General features: G+C 30.9%; 1 protein-coding gene across 1 annotated transcript in view; it reads left to right on the forward strand.

Annotated features, from left to right (window-relative positions):
- The window catches only part of LOC130666660 (dynein beta chain, ciliary-like), a 41,529-nt gene that overhangs the window by 15,142 nt on the left and 6,855 nt on the right, over positions 1–19,532 (forward strand). Inside the window, exons 22-45 of the mRNA XM_057467848.1 lie at positions 5–216; positions 768–1,043; positions 2,232–2,685; positions 2,775–2,967; positions 3,044–3,221; positions 5,096–5,224; positions 5,299–5,518; positions 5,675–5,836; positions 7,173–7,319; positions 8,762–8,923; positions 9,036–9,272; positions 9,366–9,587; positions 10,709–10,960; positions 11,047–11,173; positions 11,363–11,496; positions 13,050–13,287; positions 13,396–13,583; positions 13,678–13,847; positions 14,238–14,458; positions 15,689–15,965; positions 16,027–16,708; positions 17,263–17,585; positions 18,191–18,323; positions 18,399–18,680. Of these exons, the coding sequence (XP_057323831.1) occupies positions 5–216; positions 768–1,043; positions 2,232–2,685; positions 2,775–2,967; positions 3,044–3,221; positions 5,096–5,224; positions 5,299–5,518; positions 5,675–5,836; positions 7,173–7,319; positions 8,762–8,923; positions 9,036–9,272; positions 9,366–9,587; positions 10,709–10,960; positions 11,047–11,173; positions 11,363–11,496; positions 13,050–13,287; positions 13,396–13,583; positions 13,678–13,847; positions 14,238–14,458; positions 15,689–15,965; positions 16,027–16,708; positions 17,263–17,585; positions 18,191–18,323; positions 18,399–18,680 (5,619 nt within the window). The remainder of the gene's footprint in view (positions 1–4; positions 217–767; positions 1,044–2,231; positions 2,686–2,774; positions 2,968–3,043; positions 3,222–5,095; positions 5,225–5,298; positions 5,519–5,674; positions 5,837–7,172; positions 7,320–8,761; positions 8,924–9,035; positions 9,273–9,365; positions 9,588–10,708; positions 10,961–11,046; positions 11,174–11,362; positions 11,497–13,049; positions 13,288–13,395; positions 13,584–13,677; positions 13,848–14,237; positions 14,459–15,688; positions 15,966–16,026; positions 16,709–17,262; positions 17,586–18,190; positions 18,324–18,398; positions 18,681–19,532) is intronic.

Below are 19,532 nucleotides of genomic sequence, written 5' to 3' on the forward strand. Positions count from 1 at the left end.
ACAGATTGTTCAACTAGAAGAACTTTTGAATGTCCGACACTCAGTATTTATTGTCGGAATGGCCGGTACTGGCAAAACAAAAGTTTGGAAATCTCTTTATCGTACTTACGTAAATAAAAAACTTAAACCCTGCTACAATGATCTTAATCCAAAAGCTGTATCCAATGACGAACTTTACGGAGTTATTAACCCAGCAACAAGAGAGTGGAAAGACGGGTAACAATATTTAACTTTTTAATTATTTATTGATCTTCTCAATTTACTTTTATTTATTTTCAAAATTCAATAGATTAATTAAATTAAAAATAAAGTTATTAGAACTAATTTTAATTAAAACTCTAATAACGATAAAAAAAAGTTTAATGACCTAAAATTCTCGAAACAATTGGAGATAATCTCTGACAGAATTATCTAACTTATCGATTTAATAAAATAGTTACATTAAATTATTTTATCAATATCAATTTATGTAATTAAACTTATTAAATATAAATTTATTTTTCAACGTTTTCAATTACACGAGAAAACTTCTAAAGTAATTATTTATTAAAGGAATCAATTGTCGGGTAGATGGAAATAATATATCTGTAATGTAATTACTTGATAGTTTCAATAATTAATGATTTACAATTAAGTAATTATAAAAGTGTTATTTTGATGATAGATTTTAGTATTTGTTGGTAATTATTTAAATGAAATTAGGTCGTAACTTGAATATTTAATGTTCCAATCGATAATTTTTATTTAGAAGTTAATTATTGTTATAGTTTGCTATCAATATTAATGAGGGATCAGGCAAATATGTCGGGTAATGGACCAAAATGGATAATATTCGACGGTGATATTGATCCGATGTGGATTGAATCACTTAATACTGTGATGGATGACAACAAAGTATTAACATTAGCGAGTAATGAGCGTATCGCGTTAACTAAATCAATGAGATTATTATTTGAAATATCAAATTTACGTACTGCGACACCTGCTACTGTTTCAAGAGCCGGAATTCTGTATATTAATCCACAAGATTTAGGTTCAAATCCGTAAGTTATCGATTGTAAATTTTTTTATTTCGTTGAAAGAGACAAAATGGGCCCCATTATTTTTTTTTATACAACAAAGGCAGTATGGGCTACCAAAAATTTGTTACAGAACATTTTAGAATCTAAAGTGAGTCCTATAAATTTTTATTTAAATAAATTAGACATAAATTGCCTCAATTATTTTTTATTTGAAATTATTTCTAACAGGAAAAGATATTTAACAGACCCAATCATTGAAACTTTATTTCATTTGATTATTTTAGGAGTTCATTTTACCCCATATTTGAATTTTTATATTTTCAATGTCGAGTCATACTGACAAAAAAGTGAAATTAGAGAAAGAAACTCACTCTATTGATAACTTTTTCTTAAAAGATTTATTTTGAAACTTCTCCTTCTCTATGAATAAAAAAATGTTAAAAAATCCATAAGTGCACACCTCAATCCTTCATTTACATTTTAATCATTAATTTTTTTTATTATTCTTGCATAATAATTAATATTTTTTTTTAAATATTAATTTTGATTCAACTTTTAAAATATTAATTTGTTTCTTATTTTCAGTTGAACATTTTTTTTTAAATATCCCGCCTTTTTGTCTTAGATGTCGCTCTTTTTTTCAATCCTACTGCCACTCTAGTGCTGCTGCCAGTAGTTGATAGAGAAAAAATTAAAAAAATAATAATAGTAAAAATAAAAATGGCAGCTAAATTTTTCGTGAATTTGTTTTTCCAGCAGAGTGATTTCGGAGTGGTCTGAATTTTATTTAAATTTGCAGTCACTCCGATTCAGAGTTTTAATATTTAAGTAAACTCCGAAGGAATTAACCTTCTCGATCCTGATGCCCCGTATAGGAGAAAATTTTGCCAGCATTAGCAGCTAGCAGCTGTTTGCCAAATCATAAAAAAAATTATTGCTACAGCTTTAAAATAGATGGCTTTAAAAACTATAAATTAGAAAAAATATAAAATATAGTTTTTTGCTTCTTAAAAGGTCTATAAATATACTTATAAAAAATTATTTAAATAGCAAACAAAATGATGCCTCGGGACTGAGGAGGTTAATTTACTCCGGATTCAATTCGCGTTCACTCCGCAAATTTTTCACAGTCTGTTCAATTACAAACACTAAGAATAAATATTTAAATATTTCGACAAAGACTAATTAAAAATAAATAATTAAATGCAGATTTATCATCAGCTGGATCGAAACACGTATCAATGCAGAACGTGCTAATTTGATGATACTATTTGACAAATATTTGCCATCATTACTTGAAGTTACCAAAATAAAATTCAAAAAAATTACACCATTACCAGAAATATGTCATCTACAAATGTTGTGTAATTTATTAGATTGTTTGTTGACAAATGATAATTTACCGCCAGAATGTCCGAAAGAGTGGTACGAATTATATTTCGCATTTGCTTGTATTTGGTCCTTCGGTTCAGCGCTTTTTAAAGATCAATTAATTGATTGGCGGAATGAATTCAGTAAATGGTGGGTCAGTGAATTTAAAACAATTAAATTTCCCTCTGAGGGAACAGTTTTCGATTATTACATCGACAATGAAACTAAAAAATTCGTTCACTGGAAAAATAAAGTCGTTAAATTCAAACTGGACATGGACATTCCGCTACAAGTATTTCAAATAAATAATTTTATTATTTAAAATAACAAGTTTTTAAATGTACAGTACATTTTATAATTATTATTATCATTTCTTAAAAGTCTTCTTTGGTATCAACCAGCGAAACTGCACGTCTGCGTTTTTTCATGGATATGTTAATGAATAAAAAAGCCCCAGTTATGTTGGTAGGAAGTGCTGGCTCAGGAAAAAGTGTTATTGTTACCGACAAACTGTCTTCTCTTTCAGACAATTATAACGTCGCTAATATTCCATTTAATTATTATACTTCTTCTGGTAATAATTATCCTTTTAATTACATTTAACAATAAGTTATTATGTACTTAAAGTTATTAATTATTGTTATGTGCAGAAATGCTTCAACGAATACTTGAAAAGTATCTTGAAAAAAAAGCCGGCCGTAATTATGGACCGCCGGGAACTAAACAATTGGTTTATTTTATTGATGATATGAATATGCCGGAAGTTGATACTTATGGTACTGTACAGCCTCATACACTTATACGACAACATCTTGACTATAATCATTGGTAAATATTATTTTTATATTTGAAAATATTGTTTTCTATAGAAAAAAAAATTGTATTCTGTCCCAATGTTTGAAAATTTTTTTTTCAATGAATTTCACCGTTTCGAGCTCTTAGGAAGTATTTATAATTATTTTACAACTTTGTGTGTGTAAAGTAGGGGGTGAAAATTATTTTTTTAAATTTAGTGGTCTAAAAATAATGAAAAATTATTGATTTATAATTAATAATAATAATTTAATTTATTATTTTAATTATTATAAATTTTTTATTATGTGAAATTAGTGTTTTTGACAAGTTTTTGACAGGTATCAAACTGGTGGAATGTGTCCGAAAGTGTTCCACAAGCGTCGAAAATTTAGGTCTAGTTTCATCGAAGTACTAGTGAATTTCCATACACCTTCTACAGATTTTCTATCGATTTTCTATAGACTTTCCATCGAAATGACTGATTTATGACCGATAGATTACTGACTGAAAACTGACAAATAACCAATTTCAAGTAGCAAAGTTTACAAGCATGAATATCATTGGACTTGTAAACTTTAGGTGAACCTTCAAACGCCACCGTCCATCTTACGGCTTTAAATAAATTATATTATTAACTCAATAATAAATAATAATGCATCATTGATTAAAAAAATATCTTAGCATCGAAATCCACCTCGTATTTAATTTGTATGACAGAAAATTTATTATACAGGGGAGACTAGGGCACGACGGACCCTTTAAAAAAGTTGCCTAAAAAAGTTATGTTGTGGAAAAAGGCCATCTGCCTGAAATATAAATTCTTTTGACATACATGTGATAAATGATCAATTTTTTATTCAATAAAGATAAAATTGACAATCCAGTTATTCAAAAAAAAAAATGTACACATTTTTTTTTGTCATTTTTTCGAAGGAATCTATCGCGACCCAGAAAAAAGTCTTGTTTCTGAACTATAGAAAAATTATGATAAATTTATTTGAAATAGATCAAAACAACTTGTACCCGGTGTCCAGAAGTCACAAAAAATTAGCAGCTTAGGAGACCGTCGTGCCCCAGTCTCTCTTAGATAGGTTTAAATCTGATTGTTTTTCCGTTCTTAGAAGATATAATTAGTACTATAAATTTTTTTTAAATTACATGTAAGTATGGCGCCATTTTAATGAGTGTGAATGTAGCAGACATCAGACAAATTTAAAATTATAAATAAATAGAGTAAATAATTTAAAAAATGACATTTATAAAAAATGCACTTCTTAATTTAAAAATTTTTTAATTGCGCATTTTTAAAAAATTTTATTTTATTAATCATTTACTCTATTTATTAATAATTTTCTCTCGCCTCCGGGCGGAAAGCGTCAACTTTCGTTCCGCTGTGCAAAACGAAGTTGCCGCTTTCCGCCTCCGTCGAGGAGAAAAATAGTATACACTCCTCTGGAAGTAAATAAGAAAGCCTCAGATCACATGTAATTGTTGGCCGAGGCGAAGCTGATCTATGCCCTAGGTGTGTAATATACTATTAAATTCGTCTGATGTCTGCTACACTTACTTTCATCCATTTTTTAGATTAAATTTTATCAATTTTAGAAAAAAAACAAATTTTCAAATGCCAGAATAAATTTTTATCACAATAATTTTCTATAATATCATTATTCTAACATATATATGATATTTTTTACACTCAAGTGATTAATCCGTATGTTCAATTACAAAAATTAAAAAATAGTAAAGCAGTATAAGTACCAAGGGTTCACTTAAATAAATAAAAATATTTAGCAGTGAATATTTATCAACTCTTAGACAAATTTAAATCACTTAAAAATTATTAATTGCTATAAATATACATACACATATAAATGTATAGTTCTAATATATATTTAATTTACTAGGTACGATAGAGTAAAATTAACTTTAAAAGACATCCACAATACACAATACGTATCTTGTATGAATCCAACGGCAGGAAGTTTTACAATAGACCCGCGCTTACAAAGGCACTTTGCTGTGTTCGCTGTCAGGTAGATTTAATTATCAACTTGCTACATAATTAATAATATAGACATTATTAATAGTTATAAAATGGGTTCTTTAGTTTCCCGAGTCATGAAGCATTGATCACCATTTACAGTCAAGTTGTGCAGCAACACTTTTCTAATCCTCTGCAAAAAATAGATAACAAGTTACTGACAATAGTAGAGCCGCTGATAAAAGCAGCCTTGTATCTGCACGACAAAGTGACGAGCACATTTTTGCCAACGGCAACAAAGTTTCATTATGTATTCAATTTACGGGACTTATCAAATTTGTTTCAGGTAGAGTTTTCATATTGTCATGTGCGAATTATGTAGTTGTTATATTAGATTGTTGTGTTATATTATTGATGACTTAATTAGTAAAGTTTTGTGTGCGCTGGTTTGTTTTGGGTTGGCTTGTCAAGTAACAAACAATAATATGTAACTTAATTGCAGGGCTACTTGTTTGCCAATGGTGACACAATTCCAAACTCGACAGAAGCTATTCGTTTATATGTTCATGAAGCTAGTCGTGTATATTGCGACAAGTTAGTTAATTTTGAGGACAAAAGTGTGTTTGAAATTCTCATCCATGAAACGCTGAAGAAAAATATTAACGTAACTATTATCTTCTCGAAATTTGACGTTTAGTTTCAAATTTAATTTTTCACTAGACCTGGACCGAAAGTTTAAATTTCTGCCCTATAGAGCGGCTACCCAATTTCAAAACACAGTAACTGACAAACATGAAATTTTATATATATATGTATATATATATATATATATATATATATATATATATATATATATATATATATATATATATATATATATATATATATATATATATATATATATATATATATATATATATATATATATATTGAATCATGTTTACAAGACTCTACTGGAACTAAAAATACTAAAATATCGATTGAGAAAAATTTTTCCTTTACTGTGTTTTTAAATTGGGCAGCCGAGAGGCTCAAGTAGCAGATAGGCAACTTTAAGATTTCTTCTAAAAGGACAAGACAAATTTTTTTGTCTCAAAGTCAAAGTTTTTTTTTATAAATAAGACGTAAAAAAAATTTCTGATCATTTTGTCAACATTTTGGTGCCTTATTGATGTCAAAAAACAGACTCAAAACTGATATCTTATCGATGACAAAGTCAAGTGTGCTACTTGGGAATTGATAAAAATTAGCGAATACGCCCGCAAACAGAGGCAAGAATTTAAATTTTCAGGTGCAGGTCTGGTGAAAAATTAAATTTCGCCTTCGGCTCCGATAGGCAGTGTTACAATTCTACTCAAAACATCTCTCAAGGGAAGTAGCTACAACTCTACTCTCACAACTTTACTCAGCTTCAACTCTACTCACAGTTTTTGTTACTCAGGTTTAAAGCTACTCAGTTACATTTTTACTCAGCTTCAATTAGACTTAGCGAGAACTTTACTCAGCTATAACTCTAATCACAAAAAATTGCTATTTTATCGATAGGCTAAAATACCCGAGTAGAGTTGTACCTGAGTAAAGTTGTCGCTGAGTCTAGTTGAAGCTGAGTAACAATGTAACTGAGTAGAGTTAAACCTGATTAAAAAAAACTGAGTAGAGTTGAGGCTGAGTAAAGTTGTGAGGGTTGAGTTGTAGTTACTTCTCGTGAGTAGAATTGTAACACTGCCCTCCGATAGAAAATTATACACACGGGTTAAAATTTTCTACTTTTCTCCCTGAGTGTGTAATTTACTATTTTTTTTATTTGTTGGACTTGACTCTTTTTTTTTTTTTAACAAATTTTGATTGTTTTTATAAAAATTCTTTAATCAAAATTTTATTCAGGTAAATATTTATATATTTAAAAAATTTTTATCTGAAAAATTCAAACAGGTTGAATAAAAAAAATACTCATTACAATAATTAATTAAAACAATAATCCATAAAATTTATTAATATAGGATTTAGATGAGTCATTAGTATTTGAAAAGCCATTAATATACTGTCATTTCGCCGAGGGTATGGGTGATCCCAAATACATGCCCATTAAAGAATGGCCCCAGCTTACAAACTTGCTTGACGAAGCTCTAGCTAATTACAATGACCTGGTAATTATTCTATCCACAATAAATAAAATACATATTGAAATTCGTGATCAATATTTATCGAGGGTACTGTAATTTAAATTTCTCCAAGTTGACTACAAATTTGTAAATTTAATTTTTGGATAATTGAAGGAAACTCGTAACCCAATGACGCAACCACTAGACTAGCTACTTGGAAACTAAACTTCCAAAGTCCATAACTCGTTATACCTAAAAGTCTTCTTGTGATTGGTTTATTCCCCCCCCCCCATCCTCACCTGCCCTTCCTATTAATTTAATAAGACAAACACAAGGCAGTTTGCAATTGACAATTTAATTTAAAAATAAATTTATAGTAATATAAACTGTAAGGTACTTTGGGAGTTTAGTTTTCAAAGTAGTTAATTGTTTGATAGTAAAAACTACTTTAATTTATTATTCAAACTTAATTTAATTATTTTTATACATTGTAAAAAGAGCGGTGTTAAAATGAAATGACATCGGTGTAGGCGGTATAATTTGGCGGTGTTTAAATACCGTCGTAAAATTGGTGTAAAAAAAAATTCCACGTTTTTTCTACTAGGGAACATCGTAATGAACAAAAAACGTTTATATTATGCGGACTTATTCCCAATAGAAGCAAAATTACGGGCTACTCTTCACAGAAAGACATAGAAAGTGTCATCCTCATTTATCTTCATTTATCCACATTTATCCTGATATGGGTCTAGATTCGAAAAATAAATTTTTCTCAGGACTTTGAGGCGTTTTTTCTACTAGGGGAAGTCGTGAGCTCCGTCCGTTCGTAGTTTCCAAGCTCATAGTAGTATAAGTTGAATACTATTCCTATACGTCGTGCATCCGGTTTTATAGCATTCTTGTAAATTTCTAGTAATTATTTTGTCACTACATTAAACTACAAAATAAGTTTTAATCATTTAATTCCAATTCTGACACTATCTGAGACTTTGAAGCATTAAAATTTTTTTTTTTTCGGTCAGTTTCACGGCTACAAAAAATTCAAGTTTACTACAACTATCAGCATCGTTTGTAGATTAAAGTAGTAAAAATTAAAATTGAATATCTCAAAGTCGGGTTCTAACGTGACGGAGCCGGCGTCGTAATGAACAAAAGACGTTTATATTATGCGAAGTTATTCCCAACAGAAACAAAGTTAGAGACCACCGTAAAAAAAACCCATGGATAGCATCATCCTCATCCACCCACGAATATTATCTGGAGGAAATTACAATTTTGTTATGTCTTTTTTATTTCTTATTTCATAATATTTTAACACCGCTACAGAATATTTACATCGGCGGCGGTGTTATTTTAACACCGCTTTTGGTGTTGAAATTTAACACTGAAAATTTTAATATCTGCACCGTCTGAACTTACCCCGGTTTTTACAGTTTATGTAATAAGTAAAAAAAAAAAAATATTAACTTACTTTTAATAATTAAAAGGTATCAGGAATGAATTTAGTGATGTTTGAAGATGCAATGCATCATGTTTGCCGTATAAACCGTCTACTTGAATCACCTAGAGGTAGTGTATTGTTAGTAGGAGTTGGTGGTAGTGGAAAGCAATCTCTGTCTCGTTTAGCATCCTTTATTTCCGGACTTGAGGTACATACAAAGTTGCTTAATTGCTTCCGCCTATTTTAACACCAGCCTGCAGTATATTTAATTTGTCTTTAATGTATATTAAAAATTTGTTATAATTATTATTATGAAATAGGTTTTTCAAGTGCAGTTAAAAAAAAACTATTCGATAAACGATTTAAAACTAGATTTAGCTGAATTATATTTGAAAGCTGGATTAAAAAGTATTGGAATAACTTTTCTTATGTCGGACTCACAAGTTGCGCAAGAAAATTTTTTAGTCGTCGTTAATGACATGCTGGCATCTGGCGAAATAGTCGAGCTTTTTCCGGACGATGAAGTTGATAGCATAATAAATACCCTTCGTAATGAGGTGAGCGTTAAAAAAAAAAACTTTTAGTTTGTTTTTAATGCTTTTAGTGGAATAACTGTTAAATTACTTGTGATTGCTGTACGATATTTTAAGGTAAAGCTCACTGGGCTGATGGACACGAGAGAGAATTGCTGGAAATTCTTTATCGATCGTGTAAGAAAGCAACTCAAATGCGTGTTGTGTTTCTCGCCGGTTGGAATGACTTTGAGGAAGAGGGCTAGACAGTTTCCGGCACTGGTCAATTGTACGTCCATCAACTGGTTCCAAGATTGGCCACTCAATGCTTTGGAGTCCGTTTCTACTAGATTTATCTCTGTAATAATCATAATTATAAATTTCTATTTTTTTTTTTTACTTTTACGGTACTTATGATAATTGGCATTACTTACCTAAGGCTTATGATACCAACATATATTATTAAACATATTGGGAGTTTAGTTTATGGTGGCATCATAAGCCTGAGGTCAGTGATGCCATCGTATCTAATTTAATGTCGGGCGTTTATTTAATTTTGGTATCAAAAGCCTTAGGCAAGTGATGCCATCATCTTTTATTAAATATCAGACATTTAGCCCATGTTGGCATCACAAGCCCAAGGTAAATGCTAGCACGATCTCTAGTTTAAGAAATCGGACATTCTTTTATCAACTGAACAGTTGATAGAAGCATCATAAGCCTGAGGTCAGTGATGCCGTCGTGTCTTATTAAATATATCTGGCGTTTAATTAATTTTGGTATCAAAAGCCTTAGACAAGTGATGCCATCATCTTTTATTAAATATCAGACATTTAGCTCATGTTGGCATCACAAGCCCAAGGTAAATGCTACCACGATTTCTTGTTTAAGAAATCGGACGTTCAGTTGATAGAAGCATCATAAGCCTGAGGTCAGTGATGCCATCGTATCTAATTTAATGTCAGCCGTTTAATTAATTTTGGTAGCACAAGCCTTAGACAAGTGATGACATCTTATTTCATTTAACATCAGACATTTAGTTCATGTTGGCATCACAAACCTAAGGTAAATGATACCGTGATTTTTTATGTAAAAAATCGGGCGTTCAATTGATGGTGGCATCATAAGCCTGAGGTCAGTGATGCCATCATATCTTTTTTTAATAAATCGGGCGTCTTATTGATTTTGGTACCACAGGCCTAAGGCAAGTGATGCCATCATCTTTTATTAGACATCAGACTCTTAGCTTATGTTGGCATCACAAGCCCAAGGTAAATGATACCACGATCTCTTGTTTAAGAAATCCAGTGTTAGTTTGATGCTGGTATCATAAGCCTAAGGTAAATAATGGCAAAACTCTCTTTTTTCTCTGGCTTTAAGAAAAAACAAGTTTTTTGTTATAACATCAACTTAATTTTTTATTAAAATGTATTCAGTCTAAATTTTTTTATCCTCGATAATAATTATTAATTGAATATTAGCATTTAAACGAATTAACAGAAGAATATAAAGGATCAGTATCAAAATTTATGTCATTTGTACACACAAGTGTCAATGAAATGTCAAAAAATTATTTGCTCAATGAAAAACGTTACAATTATACAACACCTAAATCGTTTCTTGAACAAATATCACTCTATTCAAAACTATTAGTTGACAAAATAAATAATTTGAAATCACGGATTGTAAAGCTCGAGAACGGAATTATAAAATTGGAATCCTGCGCTGGACAGGTGTGGAAAAATTTTATTTCTATATAGATATCTAAATAAATGATATAAATTTGAAAAATGAATGAAAGTGAGTTAAATACGTCTAGGTAGACGAGCTGAAAGAGATTCTGGCTGTTCAGGAAGTTGAGTTGAATAAGAAGAACGAGATAGCTGACAAAATCTTAGCGGAGGTACGAGAAGAGAATACAAAAGCGGAAGTGGAGAAGGCGATAGGTAACAACTCTTAACTACTCTAAAAGTCACAACTACTGCAGTAGTATTACTACTCATACTACTACTACTACTACTATTACTACTACTATTACAACAAGTCGACAGTAGTCTCTTAACTTGTCATTGAAACTATTCGAGAATAAGGAGCCGTACAATGCACTGATTGTTTTATACTATTGTCTTTATAAGTTTCTGAGGAGGAAGCCAGAGTAGCTGAGATTAAGGAGCGAGTGTCACTGAGACAAAAAAGGTGCGATGAGGATTTGGCTAAAGCTGAACCGGCTGTAAGACAAGCTGAAGCTGCTTTAGATACTTTGAACAAGGTACTCATTATTGATTTCTTAAATTTATTTTTTAAGCCCTCTCTCACTCTGTCATCTTCATTAAAAAAGTCATTCACTAAAATTTAAGTCCATTCATTTTAATTGTCCTTTTATTTAACTGACAATATTTGATTTAACTTTAAATTAATGCTGTCTACAAACAATATCATTGAATCCTAGTTAAATCGGTCTTACTGCAGATTATATATTTTTTTTTTGCCATTATCTGAACGTATCATTTCTTACAGAGCCATTGTTTCGAAAAGCTACTTTGTTCGAAGTACTCTTAAAGATATTTCTATTAAGGTCATTCCTCTTTTATTGAGTAAAAAAGTCGATCAATTATTTTTTATAAATTATTTACCTGCAGAAAAATGATTTAGATTTTATGAGATTTCATTGAATCACAAAGATCTGATTTTTAAAAAATTTAGACTTACATTGATGTCAATAGATCTAGTAAAATCTATTGAAGATTTTAAATCTTTGACTTTTTTTTTGTTTTTACAAGATCCCGAATTTAAAAATTTTGAAGTTTTCGGTTTAAAAGTTCGCTCTTTTCATTTGATCTATACACTGTAAAAAATTAGGAGTGATCTGGATTTTATTTCAATCTGCATTCACTCTGATTTGGAGTTTTAATATTAAGATAAACTCTTTTTAGAAGTGAATTTTATTCCAAGGGGATTAAATAAATAAACGGTCATCCGGTCCGCATTCACTCCAGATTTACTTCGCGTTCACTCCGTTAATTTTTTACAGAAGATCTAAATATAAGGAGTCGTTCATAAAATACGTTCGCATTTGGGGGGGGGGGGGGAGGGTATCGCTTACTTCGACAAAGGATCGGGGATCTAAGGAAACCTGACGTTCGCAGCTCATCAATTTTGCACTTTTCGCTCGATTTTTGAAAATTTTATTTTTTTGTTACCATAAAAAGTTATACGTTTCATATTTGTAAATATATGAATATTTTAAAATATAGAAATTTATGAACTATTAATTGCCACATATCATGTACAGGGGGGGGATCTATAACTTGTGACGCAATATTTATAGGGGGGGGGATAAAAATTTCTGTATACAGTACAACCTCGTTATAAGTTACTCGGTTATAAGTTACTTCCCCCTATTTGTTTTCACTCGTCTCGAAATACTTCCTCCACTCCAGTTCCACTAACGCAGTTTTTCGGTTGTCGTGAAGAGATTGCTTCTGCAGTCCTTTTATAAGTCAATAAAGTATGTGCGCAGGTAAATGACAAACGTCAACTAACTTATTAAAGAACTGCGGACACAAACAGGAACACGACGCATCCATATGCAGAAAACTGAGCGATCACCGAGTAAATGATAAGAGTAGGAGAAAATCATTTCCAAGAAATTTTTTTCCTACAGCCCCTAACAGTAACTTATAACCAGGTTGTACTGTATAAAAATTTGAATTTATCAATAAGCGATTGGATGGTAAAAATTAGAATTTAAAATTTTGAAAAAATAATTAAATATATAAAATTTATGAGAGTATTGATTTAAAAGATTTAATTAAACGTTAGAACAATTTGACTGAGCTCAAGTCCTTTGGTACGCCACCAGAAGCCGTAGCAATTGTTGCCCAAGCGGTTTTAGTACTCTTTTCCCCAAAGGGCAAAATCCCAAAGGATCGAAGTTGGAAGGCCTGCAAAGCAATGATGGGTGGAGCTGATGCTTTTCTCTCTTCGCTTCGGAAGTACGACAAGGAGAATATTCATCCGGATGTTGTAAAAGCCATACAACCTTATATAAATGACAAAGGTTACTCCAAAAGCTCCATATAACTTTTTTTTTACCTGTACTGACTACATTCTACACATTTACAGCTTACAGTTATTAACTTTATTTTTATATTAATTCAAATTTAAGAATTTGATCCAGACATTATTTATTCAAAGTCCCAGGCTGCTGCGGGCTTGTGCAGTTGGGTTAAAAATATTATGGTGTTTCATTACATAAATCTAAATGTTAAACCCTTAAGAGCTGCACTGGCTCAAGCCAACGCCGAGTTAAAGGCTTCCATGGAAAAATTGGTCCATTTGCGTCAACGTTTAGCCGTAAAAAATTTTATTTATTTTTTTCTTCATAATTATTCATCGTCACTGAAATACTATTAAGTATTTTATTAATAAATTTACGTTTATAAATTAGGAGTTACAAAAAGAATTGGATGTGCTCAGTGAAAAAATGAGTGTTGCGGTCGCTGAAAAACAAAAGTGTCAAGATGAAGCTGACACGACTGCACTGACTATTGATTTAGCGAACAGATTAGTAAATGGTCTTGCTTCGGAAAAAATACGCTGGGCGAAAACTATTGATATGTCAGTATTATTTGTCAACTTAAATTGATAGTGATATAGGGCAGGGAGGGCAAAACGGGGTACTTGAGGAGATACCAAGTTTTCGAGGACTCAAATACGTTAAATCTTTTTTTTTTAATTTAATGCTATTCAAAATCAATAGACAAAATTATCAGCTGCCGTTGAAAAAAAATTTTCATTTTTGCGGGAAAAATGGGACACTCCTCAAAAGTGCATAAACAAAATTATATTTTACATAATTATTGGATGCTAAGAGAGAAAAAAAAATTTTTAATAGTTTTTGTCATAAAACAACAACCATAAATTTTGGGCGTACCCCATTTTGTCCCTCCTTCTCCTAAATTAAGTTTATTATTGAATTAATTATGAAATTGACTTTTGGTACTTCAGCTTAAAGACGTCATGTGAAACCGTACCGGGTGATATGTTACTGGCGACAGCATTTATATCTTACGTTGGATGTTTTACTCGTCAGTATAGACACGACTTGATAAATCTACATTGGATACCGTTTTTAGATAAATTGGAGCCTCGGATACCGCGTAATAAGGACTTGGACATTCTACCACTATTAACAGACGATGCGCAAATTGCACAATGGAATAATGATGGTAATTATTTTTAATCGTTATCTATTCACTTGGTTGGTTGATAATAGTTAACGAAATAAGAAGGCAGGTAAAATGGGCCACATTAAATTTTCATAAATAAAAATTACAACAACAAAATAATATCCAAAAAAAAAATTTTTTAATTTCAAAGGGGCATCACATTATGGGGTAATGAGGGCCACTCAAAATTTTTAAAGAAAAATTTATGAATCAGAAATTATTTACAAATTTTTATTGATAAATAAAAAAGTTTTTTTTTTTAGAAAGTTAATTAAAATTTGCTATAATTCATTTTTATTTGAAGTATACACTGTAAAAAATCTGGAGTGAATTCGGAGTGAAATTAAATCCGAATTCACTCCGCATTCACTCCGCCACTCGGAGTTCCGGAGTTTTGATACTTAAATAAATTTATATCAATTTATATTAAACTGCTAAACATCGTGTGTGTGTGTGCGAGTATATGTTTTCGTGCATGTGTGTGTTTGAGTGTGTGCAAATGTGTGCATGTGTACAAATTCGTGCGTGTGTGCAAATGTGTGCGTGTGTGCAAATTCGTGCGTGTGTGCAAATTTGTGCGTGTGTGCAATTGTGTGCTTGTGTGCAAATGTGTGCGTGCGAGTGCGCGTGTGTGCCTAAATATATTTGTGCGTATGTGTGTGCATATCAGCTGATCAATAATGTAATACGCGAATTTTTACTTCGATTTTACTGAGTGGAGTTATTTTTTATTTATAATATTTTCAAAACTCCGCTCCGGAGTGAATTTCACTCCGGAAGGATTAAATTAATAAAAAATTATCTACTCCGCGAAACTCCCCTGCGGAGTGAATTTCACTCCGAGGGGAGTGAATAATTAAAAATTCATTCACTCCGCATTCACTCCGGATTTAATCCGCATTCACTCCGCGAATTTTTTACAGTGTAGAAAGAAACTTTCGTTAACTTTTGATTTTTTTTTTGGGCTCATTTTGCTCCACATTTAAAGTTTTAGTATTTTTATGGCTGACTCATATTAACATAATATATTTATTTGAGATCTAATAAAACTAGAACTAGAAAATTATTATTTATTTTTTTTTCAAGAGACAGGGGCGCGATTCGCCATAAAATTTGAAAAAATTAAATACACATTTATCTATTCTGATCTCGTTAGATCTTAATTATTTTTTCCGGATTGACACTCATGTATTATTAATTTAATAAAATAAAAAATACAAAATTTATTAGGTTTACCAACGGACAAAATGTCTACTGAAAACGCAACAATATTTTTGAATTCCTCACGATGGCCATTAATAATCGATCCACAGCTACAAGCTATCAAATGGATAAAAGCGATGTACAAAGATAATATTATAATATTACGTCTAGATCAGAGAAATTATTTAGAACGAATAGAATTGGCGATTTCGAGCGGTGAAATTGTCCTGGTAGAAAATATCGCCGAGACCGTCGACGCCGTTCTCGATCCTGTTTTGAGTCGGAATTTAATTAAAAAGGGCCGGTAAGATAAATAAATACAATTAATTAATTGAATTAAATTTTTATTTCAAATAAATACCCAGGGCAATTAAAGTTGGAGATAAAGAAATCGATTATAATGCAGAATTCCGTCTAATTTTACAAACTAAACTTTCTAATCCACATTACAAGCCGGAAATACAGGCGCAAACAACTTTAATTAATTTCACAGTAACGAAGGATGGATTGGAGGAACAGTTATTGGGTGATGTTGTTAAAGTTGAGCGTCCAGATTTAGAAAATAGCAAAGCCGAGTTGACGAAACAACAAAATACCTACAAAATAACTCTTAAAAAATTGGAAGATGATTTATTGCAGAGATTATCAACAGCCGGGCCAAATATACTAAGCGATGTTGTGTTGGTTATTAATCTAGAGACTACGAAAAAAATGTCTGACGACATTGAAATAAAAGCTACGGAAGCTAAAATAACAGCCCGTAAAATAGATGAAGCACGTGAATCATACCGTCCAGCTGCTTCGCGAGCAAGTCTTTTGTATTTTATATTAAATGATTTGTATAAAATAAATATGCTGTATCAGTTTTCGCTGAAGGCCTTCAGCGTTGTTTTTAACAACGCGATTAAATTTGCTGAGACTTCAACGAACTTGAAAAAACGCGTGCAATTACTTATTGACAGCATTACGTACCTTGTTTTTGTTTACACCAGCCGCGGATTATTCGAGTGTGATAAACTTGTTTTCTTGTTACAAATGATTATTCAGGTATTTTTATTTATTTATATAATTTATTATTTTTATGGTATACTGCGAAAAATTTACGGAATGAACGAGGATTTAATGCCGAGTAAATGCAGAGCGGATGACTGCCACTGGATACTGTAAAAAGTCGGGAGTGAATTCGGAGTCATTACGAATTTTATTTAAATCAGTATTCACTCCGGTTCGAAGTTTAAATATTAACATAATCTCCTTTTTGGAGTCACTCCAAGAGGATTAAATACATAGTCATCCGCCCCCCCCCCCTTTTAACTCCAGATTTAATTCGCGTTCATTTCAAAAATTTTTGACTGTACGAAATTTACTCAAAAGGGGACTTTATTTTAATATTAAAGAACCGAACTGGAGTAAATGCGGATATAAAAAAAATCTAGATCACTTTAAAATCACTCTGCTAGAGAAACATACTCCGTATTTACTCCGTATGCAGTGTGATTTTTTTTTAAGCTCCGGAACTCCGAGTGAATAAAATCCGTAATCACTCCCGATTTTTTTCTGTGTATAACATATTTATAAGTGATGATAATATTTGTTTATAGATATTGTTAGATAAAAATGAAATATCACGATCAGAATTAGATTTTCTCCTTCGGTATCCCCACAATACTGATGTCGTAAGCCCTGTCGAGTTTTTAAGTAATGCAGGTTGGGGCGGAATTAAGTATCTGAGCGGTTGTAGTATGACGGAATTCAGGAATCTTGATCGTGATATCGAGGGTGCGGCTAAAAGATGGAAAAAGTTTGTTGAATCTGAAACACCGGAAAAAGATAAATTCCCACAAGAATGGAAAAGTAAATCTGCGCTACAGAGATTATGTATTATGCGATGTTTGAGGATTGATCGTATGACTTATGCAATAAGGTATTTTTATATACATATTATTTATTATCATTTTTTAGAATTGAATTTAAAAAGAAAAAAAAAAAAAAATGAAGTAAAGAAGCATAAAGACCCCAGGGGTAAAATGGACTTCCTAAATTTTTTCTTTCACATTAAAAATATAATTAGAAGGGGTGTGCCGTCAATTGATCCCAACAATTTTATACCACGACAAGTGATCCCTACAAATTGATCCCACCGACATCTGATCCCATCAATAATTGACCGTCAATTGATTTTTATCAACAACTTATTTACATAATTAACTCTTGTATTTAAAACAGTGAATTTTAATTACTCATGTCAAAGTAATTAATTAATAATTAATTATTTTATGAATTTGTCTGTGGGATCAATTATCGTGTGATTACTTGTCTGGGATCAGTTGTCATGGAATCGTCAGAGGGTAATGTGGACCACTCGGAATTTCTAGCAAAAAAAAATTTTAATCTGAATTTAAATTTAGAAATTTTTATTACGAACCCATTGTGCCCCTACTTTTGTTTTTATTTATAATTTATTATAAAATTCTTGAATAATATTTGAATATTTGAATATTTAAATTAAATAAAATTATTAAAAATTAGATGTTTCGTTGAAGAAAAATTAGGCCCACGTTTTATAGAAACGCGATCACCGGCATTTGAAAAATCATTTGAAGAAATGAGTTCTATTACACCAGTATTTTTTATTCTTTCACCTGGAGTCGATCCTCTTAAAGTAATTTTGATTTACAAAATAAATAATAATTGATATTATTATTATTATTAATATTAATAAAATTGTTTTTATTAGGATGTAGAAAAGTTAGGAAAGCAGCTAGGATTCACGTTTGACAAACAAAATTTCCACAATGTATCTTTGGGTCAAGGACAAGAACTCGTAGCAGAAGATAAAATGAAAATAGCCGCCGCAAATGGTCACTGGGTCATCTTGCAAAATATTCATTTGGTTAAGAGTTGGTTGCCGAATTTAGAGAAAAGAATGGAACAATTTTCAACGGATTCAAATGAAAATTACCGTTTATTTATGAGCGCGGAACCGAGTATTGATCCACATGAATCATTAATACCTCAAGTAAATTAATTTATTCCATTTAAATATTTTTAACTCAAACGTCCTGAAAATTTAATGTATTTGTAACTCAAAATTTTATGAGAAAAAAATTTCAAAAATTTTAGATCTAAAAAGATTTTCAAGGATTCGAATTAATTTAAATAGTGTAGAGGTTCCATTTTTGGTCAGTTTTGGTCAATATAAAGTATTGAATGTCCAAAAATTGAGTAGGGGAGAGGTGCTGCAGTTGTAACAAGGGACAATTGTAACTCTCAATGAAAAACTGTTAAAAAAACTAAAAATTATTATCATTCTTTTTTTAACTTATTTAAAATAGTAAATTATTGATTAGATCAAAGTTTCAGTTATTAATCTTGTTCCGATATCAAAATATTGAGAATTGTTGAAAGCGTGAAAACTTTTTTTTGTACGCTTCACAATTTTTTTAATAACAAATTTGTTTTCTAATGTTATGATGTGAGACTTATATTAATACTTTAGGAGAAATATCAAGAGTATTGTATAATCGAATTTCATATAAATTTACTGATTTTAGTTATTGTAATTAGATTTTTATTAACAATTCAGCGTGAGCGTCAATTGTAACACTTGAAGTAACACTCAGAGCCATGTATGGGATCTGCGCAAACTGGATGCGCCACAAATTTACTCTGGGATAGTGTAATTTTTTTATTATTTCAATATTTATAAATATTTAATAATTTATGTTAAAGATCCCAATATATGTGATACTATAAGTTTAAATACTTGACTTTAAGAGTAAATAAAGTATAATAGTATGTATTAAGACTGAATAATAAAAGCAATTTGGTGAAAAATATCTATTTCGTTCCGTGTTACAATTGCCCTTGC

Source organism: Microplitis mediator, chromosome 4 (genome assembly GCF_029852145.1).
Source record: "Microplitis mediator isolate UGA2020A chromosome 4, iyMicMedi2.1, whole genome shotgun sequence".
Classification (NCBI taxonomy): domain Eukaryota; kingdom Metazoa; phylum Arthropoda; class Insecta; order Hymenoptera; family Braconidae; genus Microplitis; species Microplitis mediator.